Source organism: Chiloscyllium plagiosum, chromosome 4, assembly GCF_004010195.1.
Source record: "Chiloscyllium plagiosum isolate BGI_BamShark_2017 chromosome 4, ASM401019v2, whole genome shotgun sequence".
In the NCBI taxonomy this organism is placed as follows: domain Eukaryota; kingdom Metazoa; phylum Chordata; class Chondrichthyes; order Orectolobiformes; family Hemiscylliidae; genus Chiloscyllium; species Chiloscyllium plagiosum.
In genome coordinates this window covers 73850502-73863813 of record NC_057713.1, presented here as the reverse complement: position 1 = coordinate 73863813, position 13312 = coordinate 73850502, and the positions used below count along the sequence as shown (strand labels likewise).

The 13312-nt window shown below is 39.5% G+C and overlaps 1 protein-coding gene across 1 annotated transcript in view; it reads left to right on the top strand.

Moving 5' to 3' along the window:
• Positions 1–13312, top strand: part of dcaf13 (ddb1 and cul4 associated factor 13) — a 75144-nt gene that overhangs the window by 13108 nt on the left and 48724 nt on the right. Inside the window, exons 5-8 of the mRNA XM_043688437.1 lie at positions 4214–4369; positions 8979–9056; positions 9167–9249; positions 11886–12050. Of these exons, the coding sequence (XP_043544372.1) occupies positions 4214–4369; positions 8979–9056; positions 9167–9249; positions 11886–12050 (482 nt within the window). The remainder of the gene's footprint in view (positions 1–4213; positions 4370–8978; positions 9057–9166; positions 9250–11885; positions 12051–13312) is intronic.

Genomic DNA, 13312 nt, shown 5'->3' with positions numbered 1-13312 from the left:
CCTCCAGTCTGAAAAACAACCCTCCACCACCACCCTCTGTCTTCTACCTTTGAGCCAGTTCTGTATCCAAATGACTAGTTCTCCCGGTATTCCATGAGATCTAACCTTGCTAATCAGTCTCCCATGGGGAACCTTGTCGAATGCCTTACTGAAGTCCATATAGATCACATCTACTGCTCAGCCCTCATCAATCCTCTTTGTTACTTCTTCAAAAAACTCAATCAAGTTTGTGAGACATGATTTCCCATGCACAATGGCATGTTGACTATCCCTAATCAGTCCTAGCCTTTCCAAATACATGTACATCCTGTCCCTCAGGATTCCCTCCAACAACTTGCCCACCACCGAGGTCCGGCTCACTGGTCAATAGTTCCCTGGCTTGTCCTTATCACCCTTCTTAAACAGTGGCACCACATTAGCCAACCTCCACAGCATCTCACCTGTGACTATCGATGATGTAAATATCTCAGCAAGAGGCCCAGCAATCACATCTCTAGCTTCCCACAAGTTCTTGGGTACACCTGATCAGGTCCTGGGGATTTATCCACCTCTACCCGTTTAAGATATCCAGCACTTTCTCCTCTGTAATCTGGACATGTTGCAATATGTCACCATCTATTTCCCTACAGTCTATATCTTCCATATCCTTTTCCACAGTAAATACTGATGCAAAATACTCATTTGGTATCTCCCCCATTTTCTGCGGCTCCACACAAAGGCCGCCTTGCTGATCTTCGAGGGGCCCTATTCTCTCCCTAGTTACCCTTTTGTCCTTAATATATTTGTAAAACCCCTTTGGATTCTCCTCAATTCTATTTGCCAAAGCTATCTCATGTCCCCGTTTTGCCCTCCTGATTTCCCTCTCAAATATACTCCTACTTCCTTTGTACTCTTCTAAGGATTCACTTGATTATCCTGTCTATACCTGACATATGCTTCTTCTTTTTCTTAACCAAACCTTCAATTTCTTTAGTCATCCAGCATTCCCTATACCTACCAGCCTTTCCTTTCATTTTAACAGGAATATTCTTTTTCTGGATTCTCATTATCTCATTTCTGAAGGCTTCCCATTTTCCAGCCATCCTTTTACCTGCAGAACATCTGCCCCCAATCAGCTTTCGAAAGTTCTTGCCTAATACTGTGAAAGTTGGCCTTTCTCCAATTTAGAACTTCAACTTTTAGATCTGGTCTATCCTTTTCCATCATTATTTTAAATCTAATAGAATTATGATCGCTGGCCCTAAATCGTTCCATTGACACCTCAGTCACCTGCCCTGCCTTATTCCCCAAAACTAGGTCAAGTTTTGCACCTTCTCTAGTAGGTACATCCACGTACTGAATCAGAAAATTGTCCTGTACGCACTTAACAAATTCCTCTCCATCTAAACCCTTAACACTATGGCAGTCCCAGTCTATGTTTGGAAAGTTAAAATCCCCTACCATAACCACCTTATTATTCTTACAGATAGCTGAGATCTCCTTACAAGTATGTTTCTCAATTTCCCTCTGACTATTAGGGGGTCTATAATGCAATCCCAATAAGGTGACCATCCCTTTCTTATTTCTCAGTTCTACCCAAATAACTTCCCTGGATGTATTTCCAGGAATATCCTCCCTTAGCATAGCTGTAATGCTATCCCTTATCAGAAATGCCATTCCTCCTCCTCTCTTGCCTCCCTTTCTATCCTTCCTGTAGCCTTTGTATCCTGGAACGTGGCCAGTCCTGCCCATCCCTGAGCCATGTTTCTGTAATTGCTATGATATCCCAGTCCCATGTTCCTAACCATGCCCTGAGCTCATCTGCCTTCCTTGTTAGGCCCCTTGTATTGAAATAAGTGCAGTTTAATTTATTAGTCCTACCTTGTTCCTGCCTGCCCTGATTGTTTGACTCGCTTCTGTTCTCAACTGTACCAGTCTCAGATTGATCTCTTTCCTCATTATCTTCCTGGGTTCCACCCCCAACCTTACTAGTTTAAATCCTCCTGAGCAGCTCTAGCAAATTTCCCTGCCAGTATATTAGTACCCTCCCAATTTAGCTGCAATCTGTCCTTCTTGTACAGGTCACTTCTACCCCAAAAGAGATTCCAATGATCCAAAAGTGTGAATCCTTCTCCCATACACCAGCTCCTCAGCCATACATTCATCTGCTCTGTCCTCCCTATTTTATTGCATCGTTTTGGAATTTTGGGGAAAAAAAAGTCAAAACAACAGCAGTTTTAAAAGGAAGAACAGATAAAGGAAGCACATTGTGAGGGCAGTGCAGGAGAGAGAGAGAGAACATGCACAGTCACTGCCTTTACTGTTTTGAATTTATGTATTGCTGAACATCTGAGTGCATCTGGGGAAATTAACAAACAGTGAAATTCACAACTAATCTTGGAGGAACCTGTTTGGCCGAAGTTCACAGCACAGAATCAGATAAGTTAATCATTGTTTAAAGTGTGTCCAGTAGAAAGGCTGCAGTATTGAGTAGAGTGGGTTCTTTCTCGATTATATGTTTTTGGAGATATGTCTCTTGATTAGACTTAAAATATAAGCCATAACTGTTAATTTAACCTGGGGCAGTGTATTGTAGGGGAATGAGACGGTGTTATTTTCTGGGTCTGTAGATTGTGATGGAGCAATAATGGCCTTTAGTACAGTGATGTGTACTTCTTGTCAGATGTGGGAGTTTAAAGAGAGTTTAGGGATCTGTGTTTAAAAAGGGAGTAAGGCAAAAGATGGAAAATTACAGACCGGCCTGACCTTGGTCATGGCTAAGATCCTGGATTCCTTTCTGAAGGATGAGATTTCGGAATACTTCAAGGTGTTTGGTAAAACAGGGCAAAGTCAGCATGGTTTCATCAAGGTGAGGTCATCACTGACAATTCTGCGAGAATTATTTGAGGAAGTAATGAGCAGGTTAGACCAAGGAAATCCAATGGATATTATCTACCTGGAGTTCAAGAAGGCCTTTGACAAAGTGCTGCACAGGAGGTTACTGAGTAAGATAAGAACCCATGGTGTTAGAGGCAAGATGCTAGCATGGATAAAACTTGGCTGTCTGGTAGAAAGCAGAGAGTGGGGATGAAAGGGTCCTTCTCAGGATAGCAGCCAGTGACAAGTATATATTAATGATCTGGCAATGAAGGAACTGAGGGCACTCTGGCTAAATTTGCAGATGATACAAAGACAGGTGGAGGGACAGGTAGTATTGAGGAGGCAGGGAGGCTGCAGAATGATTTGGATAGGTTAGGAGAGTGGGTAAAGTAGTGGCTGATGGAGTCCAGCATGGGAAAGTGTGAGGTTGTACACTTTGGTAAGAAGAATAGAAGCATGGGCTATTTTCTAAATGGGGAGAAAATTCAGAAGTCTGAAGTGCAAAGAGACTTGAGAGTTCTAGTCTCGGCTTCTCTCAAAAGTAAACTTGCAGGTTGAGACAGTAGTTAAGAAGGCAAATGCAATATTGGCATTTGTTTGAGAGGAATTGAATATAAAAGCGGAGATGCATTTCTGAGGCTCTATAAAGCTCTGGTCAGACCACATTTGGAGTATTGTGTGCAGTTTTGGGCCCCATATCTCAGGAAGGATGTACTGGCCCAGGAGCGTGTTCTGAGGAAGTTCGATAATCCACTCAGGAATGAAAAGTGTAACGTATGAGGAATATTGGAGGATTCTAGGTCTACATTCGATGGAGTTTAGAAGGATGAAGGGTTGCAGATCCAATTGAAACTTTCAGAATACTGAATGCCCTGGACAGAGTGGATGTTGGAAAGATGTTTCCATTGGTCGAACAGATCTAATTCATCAACCTTATGCCACATTTCTTGAGAGAAGAAACCTTCTCAGGATTGTCAGCAAACAATGTTCTTTCTAGGAACACCTATCCCATAAAAAAATAAAGGAAGAAGCAGGTTGATGGTTTAGTAAATTAGCTTCATAGTTTGTAAAACTGTTTGAGCAGCGAATAAGTGTGAAAATGCAACTACTTTGTCACCTACCTCTATTGAAAATAGTTTGAATCACTGCCTTCTCCAATAAACTGTAGATCAAACAGAACAGGAGTCACACTAAGAAATATGTTGGAAGTTTCATACTGCCAGCAGTCAGCAAATGACTATTTTCACATTGTTAAAAGTACAATGCATTTTACAATGGCATTGTGCTGTACCATTTTTGTGCTGTGTCCATGCTTAGTATTCCAAGTAAACACGATGACTATATTTGTGCTTAGACTGTTTACACAGGAATTGATCACCATTGGAAGGATGGTGTGTTTGCAACTTGTGGACAGCAGGTGGACATTTGGGATGAGCAGAGGACCAGCCCAATCCGCTCGTTTACTTGGGGTGTGGACAGTATCAGCAGTATTAAATTCAACCCAATAGAGGTAATGGTGGTACTTCTGAGAAAAACTGTTATTTACTGACAGTATGCAAGACAACATTTGACTAAGAAAATAAACATTTTGTTTAGATGTTATCATGCAAGAAATTGTGCTGTGCTTGCAAAATTTGTGAATGTATTATTGAACTAAATTGGTTTTGAGCCTTCCTGTTATCAGGCTATAACTACTATTATCTGCTGCTTTGAAAACTGAAATGTGTGGAACACTGTTCAGTAGGGGGCAGGAATGATTTGTTTTCAAATACTAGTCATACACTGAATTGTTTGGAGAGCACACTAAACCTATACTGTCATCCCTAGGAGACTATCTTTTAGTTTGATACTTGTTAATACATTTCTCAAACCATAATTTGAAAATTAAATGCTGTCTCATGTTCTTGATTCAACTTTCTTACGTTTGATGTATGTTTAGTTGCTTTGAGTAGAGCTAATGCTGGTTGTTGTAGGGACCAGTGCTGTATCCATTCTGGGTTTTGACATTTGCCAGTTTAGGTCAGTTAGTATGCTGTGATTTTAGGTACCTATTTAATCCAATGGGACCATTTTGACTGAAGTAGTAATAACAAGCGATCGTATAATAGGGACTTGTAAAAGTTCAATTAATTTTAATTGACTTATTTACTCCTATTTCTGCTGGTTAGGAAGTCATGGACTAAGATTGTGAGCTTGAAAACATTGGCTAGAATGACTTCATTTCAGGGACGCCTTTTGAAAGATCATTCACTCCGCCCTTCTGTTGTACAAGAGTGTGGGCCCAGGTTGTCTGCTCATTTTTTTTTTAAGAAAGGACTTTTTTAAGAAATAGTAAATAAGTCTATTAAAATTATTTGAACTTTTACAAGTCCCTATTAAACGATCGCTTGTTATTACTACTTCAGTCAAAATGGTCTCATTGGATTAAATAGGTACCTAAAATCACAGCATACTAACTGACCTAAACTGGCAAATGTCAAAATGACTTCTGACATGTATAGTCTTATTTGAATGGTTACAGCTTGCTTCCTTGTGGGATCATAGTGCTTTTTTAAATTTGTCATAAGATGTGGGCACATGCTGGCTAGACCATTATTCATGAACAACTTCTGGCAATTGTTTTAATGCTTGGCTCAATCAGCTCTTAGCCAAGCACATCTTAAAACCTATTATTTATAAATTAAATGTTGCCACTTTATTTGGTTCCGGATATATTGTAAATGTGGATAACATGGGAATGCAACTTCATGGACATAGTTAGCTTCCAGAAAATCAGTATAATTTTACACTTATTCCTCTGCCTCAAAATTGCCTCGTATTGCATTTGGGGAAGGTGCTGTGAAATCAGCAGCAATAAAATTGTCATTAGCCATATCACAGAAGAATTCATTGACATTTGGCATATAAATAAGGAAAAATGTTTGACTTATTAATCTTAATTGAATTTATTATTTCCTTTTGATCCTCACCTGACTACATATTAGAAAGCATAAGCTTAATAACAGATGTTTGTAAAAAGATGATCTCAAGTTCCTTGTAGTGACCATTACCACATGAAATGCCAGTCACAACAAAATTAAAGAGACATTAATTACTCGGATGTTCATATATCTAGTTGTTTTTGCCAATGTAACTTTTTTTTTGCAATTAGTGACTGCAAGATTAATTTTTAAATAGCAGAATTTAATAGCTGGTTTCTTTAATTCACTTACTCTAATTCAGTTAAAGTAAATGCATAGCTTTATGAAACTCTGAACATTTTTATTGCTTGATGCATTATTTTCATTTGAGGTTGTCAATAGTTTGAACTGATCCAATCTCAAAGTGAATTATGTTCACGAGTCCAGAAGAATGAAGGGAATCTCATAGAAACCTATAAAATTCTAATGGGGTAGACAGGATAAATGGAGGAAGGGTGTTCCCAATGAGTGAGGAGCTCGTGGGGGTCACTGTTAAAGGATACAGGGTAGGCCATTTAGGATTGAGATGAGGAAAAATTTATTTCTTCCATATGTTCTTCCAGTTTCCCTATTAGAATCATAGCGTTGTACAGCACAGAAACAGACCTTCCAGTCCAACTTGTCTGTGCCGACCAGATATCCTAAATTAATCTAATCCCATCTGCCTGCATTTGGCCCCTATCCCTCTAAATCCTTCCTGTTCATACACCCATTCAAATACTTTTTTAAAACTCTGTAGTTGTATCAACATCCACTACTTCCTCTGGCAGCTCATTCCATACATGCACCATCTTCTTCATGAAAAAGTTGCCACTTAGGTCCTTTTTATATCCTTCCCCTCTCACCTCAAGCCTCTGCCTTCTAGTTTTGGATTCCCCTACCCAAAGACCTTGGTTATTCACCCTATCCATGCCCCTCATGATTTTATAAACCTCCATAAAGTCACCCCTCAGTCTCTGATACTTCAGGGAAAATAGCCCTCACCTATTCAGCATCTCTCTTGCTCAAAACCTCCAACCCGGGAACATCCTTGCAAATCACTTCTGCACCCTTTCAAGTTTCACAACATAGTTCCCATCTGTTGTATCTGTGTAGCAATGCAACCTGGTACTCTAATGTTTATGATAGGTCCCATTTTACTTTAGCTGAGGATTCATCTCTCCGCTCCTCACCACCACCCTAAGAGCAACTGTGGCACCATCTTGCTCTTATTTCTTATCATCTTATAACCCAAAAATCAGGCTTAGCATCTCAATGTAAATGTTTTGCCAATAGTATGGCTGCTTCAGTTTTTGATTGACCAGTGATGTTGGTCTTCTTTGCATGAGCCATGCAACCAGGTGATATCCTCAAGTTACTTAAGATTGTCATTCTACAGTGTTCAGCACAATTCTCAGTTCCTCAGATGATGAAGCCATCTGTGGTTACTTGCAGCAAAGTTTTTTCGTTGCTGTAATGAAAGTGCATTGAATTTGAACCAACAATGTGAAAAGAAATTGTATAAGATACATCCCCTTGTTCTGGGAAAGCTTCTCTGATTTTCACATTGAGACAAGTGATGTTCTTCAGTAAACTGCAGTCAATTTTGCATCATGTACATTATTTATTTGAAGGAAGCATGATATTAAAAATTGAAAGACGTATAATAGTAATAAAAGTGTAAAATGAGAGCTCAACCAGTAAATAAAATCAGAAATTTCTCTCAAGTGTAATGAAAAATCTGAAATTTTGTTCCAAATGTCTCTGAATGCCAAGGACACTGTACTTGAAATTGCCAAGACTGTGATTCAGTGAGTGTTTTGAGAGATGGAGTTGAGATATGAATGATCAAAATCAACTTGACTTTATATGTTTTTTTATTTCTAAAATGTCACCTCTTTCAGTGAGAGCTACTTTTTTATCCTAGCACTTCAGCTGAATTACTTGTTCCTGTTTCTTTGTAAAGTCCAAACCCATTACAGTGGCTATTGGAACAAGCTAGAGGCTGGGAATTCTACAGTGCAGAACTCTCTCATCAAAGTCTGACACCATCCAGTACAGAGCAGCCTGCTTATTTAGTACATCATCACATTAAACATTCGCTACTTCTACCTGTGATGTACAATGGCAGCAGTGTTTGCTGTCTACAAGATGCAAGGCAGCAGCACAGCAAAGCTCTTTCAACAAACCTTCCACCTTTTGTCACCTTGAACAAGGGCACCAACTTATAGGAACATCACCACCTACAAGCATCACTGCAAGTCATATCATCATGACTTGAGACAATAGTGCCATTTCTTCATGGTTCCTAGATTAAAATCCTGGAACTCCCTTCCCAACTGCACTGCGCATGTACCTGCACCAGATGAACGGCAGCAGTTCAAGATGGTGGCTCACCACCATCTACTCGAGTATAATTGGTGGGCGGCACGGTGGCACAGTGGTTAGCACTGCTGCCTCGCAGCGCCAGAGACCTGGGTTCAATTCCCGCCTCAGGCGACTGACTGTGTGGAGTTTGCACATTCTCCCCGTGTCTGCGTGGGTTTCCTCCGGGGGCTCCGGTTTCCTCCCACAGTCCAAAGATGTGCAAGTCAGGTGAATTGGCCATGCTAAATTGCCCGTAGTGTTAGGTAAAGGGGTAAATGTAGTGGTATGGGTGGGTTACGCTTCGGCGGGTCGGTGTGGACTTGTTGGGCCGAAGGGCCTGTTTCCACACTGTAAGTCATCTAAAAAAATTAAAATGTTGGCCTTGCCTACAATGCTTATGTCCCAGAAGTGTAAAAAAAAAATTGGCAGTAGGAAATACTATCATTGAATAAAAAGAAGCATCATAATTCAGTCACTATAAACTAGTGACATTTGTTGATCTTTAAATCTGGCCATTTTTCAGTTATCAACTTTTATGGGACTGTTAAGCTTTTTTGTAGCTGTAGTTCAGCATTTCCTAATGTGTCTTGTAAGTTGAGTTTTCTCCTCTGAGAAAATTGTGCATTAAATTCAGTTGCTACATATACTTTAAACATATTTTGCAGTACAAATGATAAATACTTGTCTTTTTGTTAGCTATGCCTCATGGCTCATCTTGATTCTTGAATAAACTTGATTACATATTGCGAGTTTTGGGGATGGCAATGATATCGAATGGTGTTAAATATTGTATTAATTTGTGTTCCATCTTAGACTTACCTTCTTGCAAGCTGCGCTTCAGATAGAAGTATTGCTCTGTATGACATGAGACAGGCAACCCCCTTGAAAAAGGTATAGTATTTCATTTTTCAACTGTTATATTGAATAGAATTAAATTGCCACATACCTATGTTTGTTTTGTTATGTCTTTTATTTTCTCTCTCTCTCGTATATTTTAACAGGTAGTCATGGACCTACGGACTAATGCTATATGTTGGAATCCCATGGAGGCCTTTATTTTCACTGGAGCAAATGAGGATTACAAGTAATTCCTTTTGCAAAAATATTATCAAGGTTTAAAGTCAAAAGCAAGGAAAAGAGATTCTGTGAGAATTCCATGACTGTTTTAATATTTAGTCCTAGAAAATCATACACAAGCAATCAATACAGTTACGTTATAAAGGAGGATGGGATGCAAGGAATAGCAAGTCATAACGATGTACAGCATGGAAACAGACCATTTGGTCCAACTCATCCATGCTAACCAGATGTTCTAAATTAGTTGAGTCCCTTTTGCCAGCATTTGGTTGATATCCCTCCAAAACCTTCCTATTCATTTATCCATCCAGATGCCTTTTAAATGTTGTAATTGTACCACACTCCACCACTTCCTCTGGCAGCTCATTCCATACAAATGCCACCCTTTATGTGGAAAAAGTTGTTCCTCATGTCCCTTTTAAATCTTCTCTCCTCCCCGCTGCACCCCAAATCAGGTAAAATACTTTGTCTATTTATCCTATCCATGCCTCATGATTTTATAAACCTCTATATAAAAAGGCTGCTCCTCATTCTCCGACTCTCCAGGTAAAACAGCCCCAGCCTATTCAACCTCTATAGCTCAAACCCTCCAACTCTGGCAACATCCTTGTATAGTGCTGGTTGGAGGTCCTGTGCAGCAAAGAAGTCTTGTTTAAACTAGTGCTTGAAAATGTTGGCATATTGGGGTGCAAATGTGGTTTCCCTGTCTGTTCTGTGTGTCTGGATGAAGAACTGGTTGTCTAAGGTGAAGATGTGGTCGAGGATGAAGTGCATGAGTTGTAGGATGGTTCTCAGAGATTGGCAGTTGTTGGTATTGAGTACTGAGGCTGTCACAGCGATGCTGTCATCACGAAGGAAGCTGTTGTAGAGTGCCGAAACGTTCATTGTGACATTGCAAGTTCCCGGTTCGACTAGTCCATTGGTGCTGGGTTTCTGTAAGAAATCTGTATGTCGTGACAGAAGCTGAGGGTCCTTGTACAATGGATTTCAAGATGCCCTCAACATAGCCAGAGAGGTTCTCTTGGAGTTCCGTTGCCTGACATAGTGGGATGACCAGGTGTGTTGGCTTTGTATATCTTCGGAAGGCAGTAGAAATCCCCTGTGTGGGAAGTATGTGGGATGAGTGCATAGGGAGCTCTACATGTCTGGATTAAAAGTCTTGATCAATCTGTTGAGTTCATAGGTGTGTTCTTTGGTTGGATCGGTTCGTAGTTGCCTGTAGTGTTCCTGGTTGTTTAGTTGTTGGTACACTTCCTTGCACTATTCTATTCTGAATGATGATAGCTCCTCCTTTATTTACTGGTGTGATGACAATGTCGTGATTCGTTTTGAGAGCATGGATGGCATTGCGTTGTGCTCGGGTGATGTTTTGCTCTACCTTGTGGGTGCAGCTGACGAATCTGGCATTTGCACATTTCATGACAGTTTAAGCATACATGTGAAGCCCAGGACAATGGCCCTGTGGAGGGGCCCAAATTGACTCTACTTATGTAGATATGTCAAAGTACTCTTAAAATGTGTTGCTAATTTCTGATAGGAAAGTCAAAGCAAAGGAATAGGAACTAAAGAAGTAGATCGAAGTGCTGAAAATGTTTTTCTAGCTGAAGGAAAGCATGCTTAGGTTTGCCAGAGTTTGATGTTAGGTCCATGTCTTTCTGTAGTATGTATAAGCAGACTTGGATTGTAGATGGAATTGTACACACTGTGTGATGCAGTGAGCATGATAAAAGCAAGCTTTATGTGAGCATTGGCAAATCCAGTTCAATGCAGTTAATTTTGAAGAGATGCACTTTGAGAGAAATAACAATGGAATGGAATATCATTTAGTTGGTATTATTTTAAGAGGAGTGCATGAACCTGGTGGTGCATGTTCACAAATCTTTGAAAGTTTGAAGACAGTTTAATATGCATATTGAATAACCTATCTGAGAATAATTGAATACAAAGGTAAGGGAGTCATGCTAATCCTTTACATCTGTTTGATTCTACCTCAGGTGGATTATTATGTAAATATGGGTCACCCCACAGTACTAAAGGTGCTGAGGCCCTAGCAAAAGAACAAACATTTAAACCAATTATTCTAGGGTTGGGGGAGTTGGTAAAGTTATTCTCAAAGCACAAAAGGTTAAGGTAAGTGATAAGTAAAATTTGCATTAAAGCAAAGTAATGTAGGTGCTGGAAATCTGAAGCAAACACAATGCTGGAGAAACTCAGCAGTTGTAAAAGCATTTGTGGAGAGAGAAGTATTATTCAGTGTGACTTCAGAACTGATGGTTTCTTTCACTAAAGTGAAGAACTTCAAAAACTGCAGAACTTTCAAATGGGAAGGTTCACTACTAGAAGTATTAGTGATGGTGAAGCAAGATCAAAAGAGATAAATGACTTAAAGAAGAACTTGGCAGATAGTGTTTAATGTCAAGTTGCATTTTTGTTGATTAATGTCTGTAGTCATCTTTAATCTGTGTGAAGAATGTGTAATAGTCTTTTAAATGCTGCTGATTTTATTTTGTTTTTTTCCCCCAAAAACACAAGGGCAAATAGATTTGTATTTTCCTTTTCCTTTTATTGTATTTTTAAAAAGTATCTAAAATTCAGTATCTGATGGCAAACTGATTCTTCATCAATTTTCTTTTCTTGATACAGTTTATACACATTTGACATGCGCTATCTTGATAGCCCTCTAACAGTGCACATGGATCACGTTTCAGCAGTACTTGACGTTGATTACTCTCCAACAGGAAAAGAATTTGTCTCGGCCAGCTTTGATAAATCCATACGTATTTTCCCTACAAACAAAGGGCATAGCAGGTTGGTGACATTAGAAGTGTTTTTTTAAGTGTTAATGCATTGATTCAGAATAGTAAGTTTCTGCATGTTAATGCTGTGTTTTTCTGTGTTATTTTCTATTTTCTTTTATTCTGGACCATCAGTTTGGGTGTGCTTCTCAGTATCAAAGATTAAAATTCTCCAGAGTAATGTGTATAATAATATCATGTGAAGCTATTTTGCTTAGCTGTTGATTCAGGTCTATACTTTGCAATTCAATGTTTCTTTATTAAACTTTTTTTTGTAAGTATCACTTTTTATTCCATTACTGTTTACTTGACACATTATCCTTTAACAATGGAGTTGGAGTTGAATGAAGTTACACTGGGATACAAGTGACCCTGTAAATTTGAGTACTTAAATTCATGGAGTCTGAGTCAGTTGAAATTTTCAAGACTGAAATAATTGATTTTTATCAGGTTATCAAGTAATCATCTAATTGACAGTGCTTCTCTGCCAGTTCAACTTTTCTAGTCTGTGAGAGTGCATCTCTGAATCTCTCTCTCTCTCTCTCTCTCTCTCTCTCTCTCTCTCTCTCTCTCTCTCTCTCTCTCTCCGGAGTTCTACAGGGGCACTGTGTTAGATCTATGGTTCTAAAGCAGGTGTGGATTTAGTGGATGAAGTGTCAGTTACGAATAGTACTCATGAAAGAGATGCTCTGTGAATGAGGCAAACTCAATGACCCGTTATCAGATTTCTATGAAGAATAATGACCAGTGTGGTGGATAAAAAAACGGGGCAAGTGAGGATGTAATATTTGAAAGTAAATGCTGCAGCAGGAAAGAAAACTGATTTGTGAGGACTGATGTAAATGAGAGAGGTAAACTCCAGAATATTAACCAATTTTGACTTTTCTCAAACATTTCTGAAAAGTGCTGGAAATGTACAGGTCATACAGCATCTTTGAGGAGAGAAGAAGAGTTAATGTTTTGAATTCAATGACTTCTTCAGAAGTTTGACTTTTTTACTCTCCTTTTCTGACCTGGTTATTGAAATGCAACCTAACTTGATCTGGGTTCATATCGTAATTGTCCTGTCTGATTACTTTTGTTCTGGATTAGTGGTGTTGGAAGAGCACAGCAGTTCAGGCAGCATCCGAGGAGCAGTAAAATCGACGTTTCGGGCAAAAGCCCTTCATCAGGAATACAGGCAGAGAGTCTGAAGGGTGGAGAGGAGGGTGGGGGTGGGGAGAAAGTAGCATAGAGTACAATAGGTGAGTGGGGGAGGGGATGAAGGTGATAGGT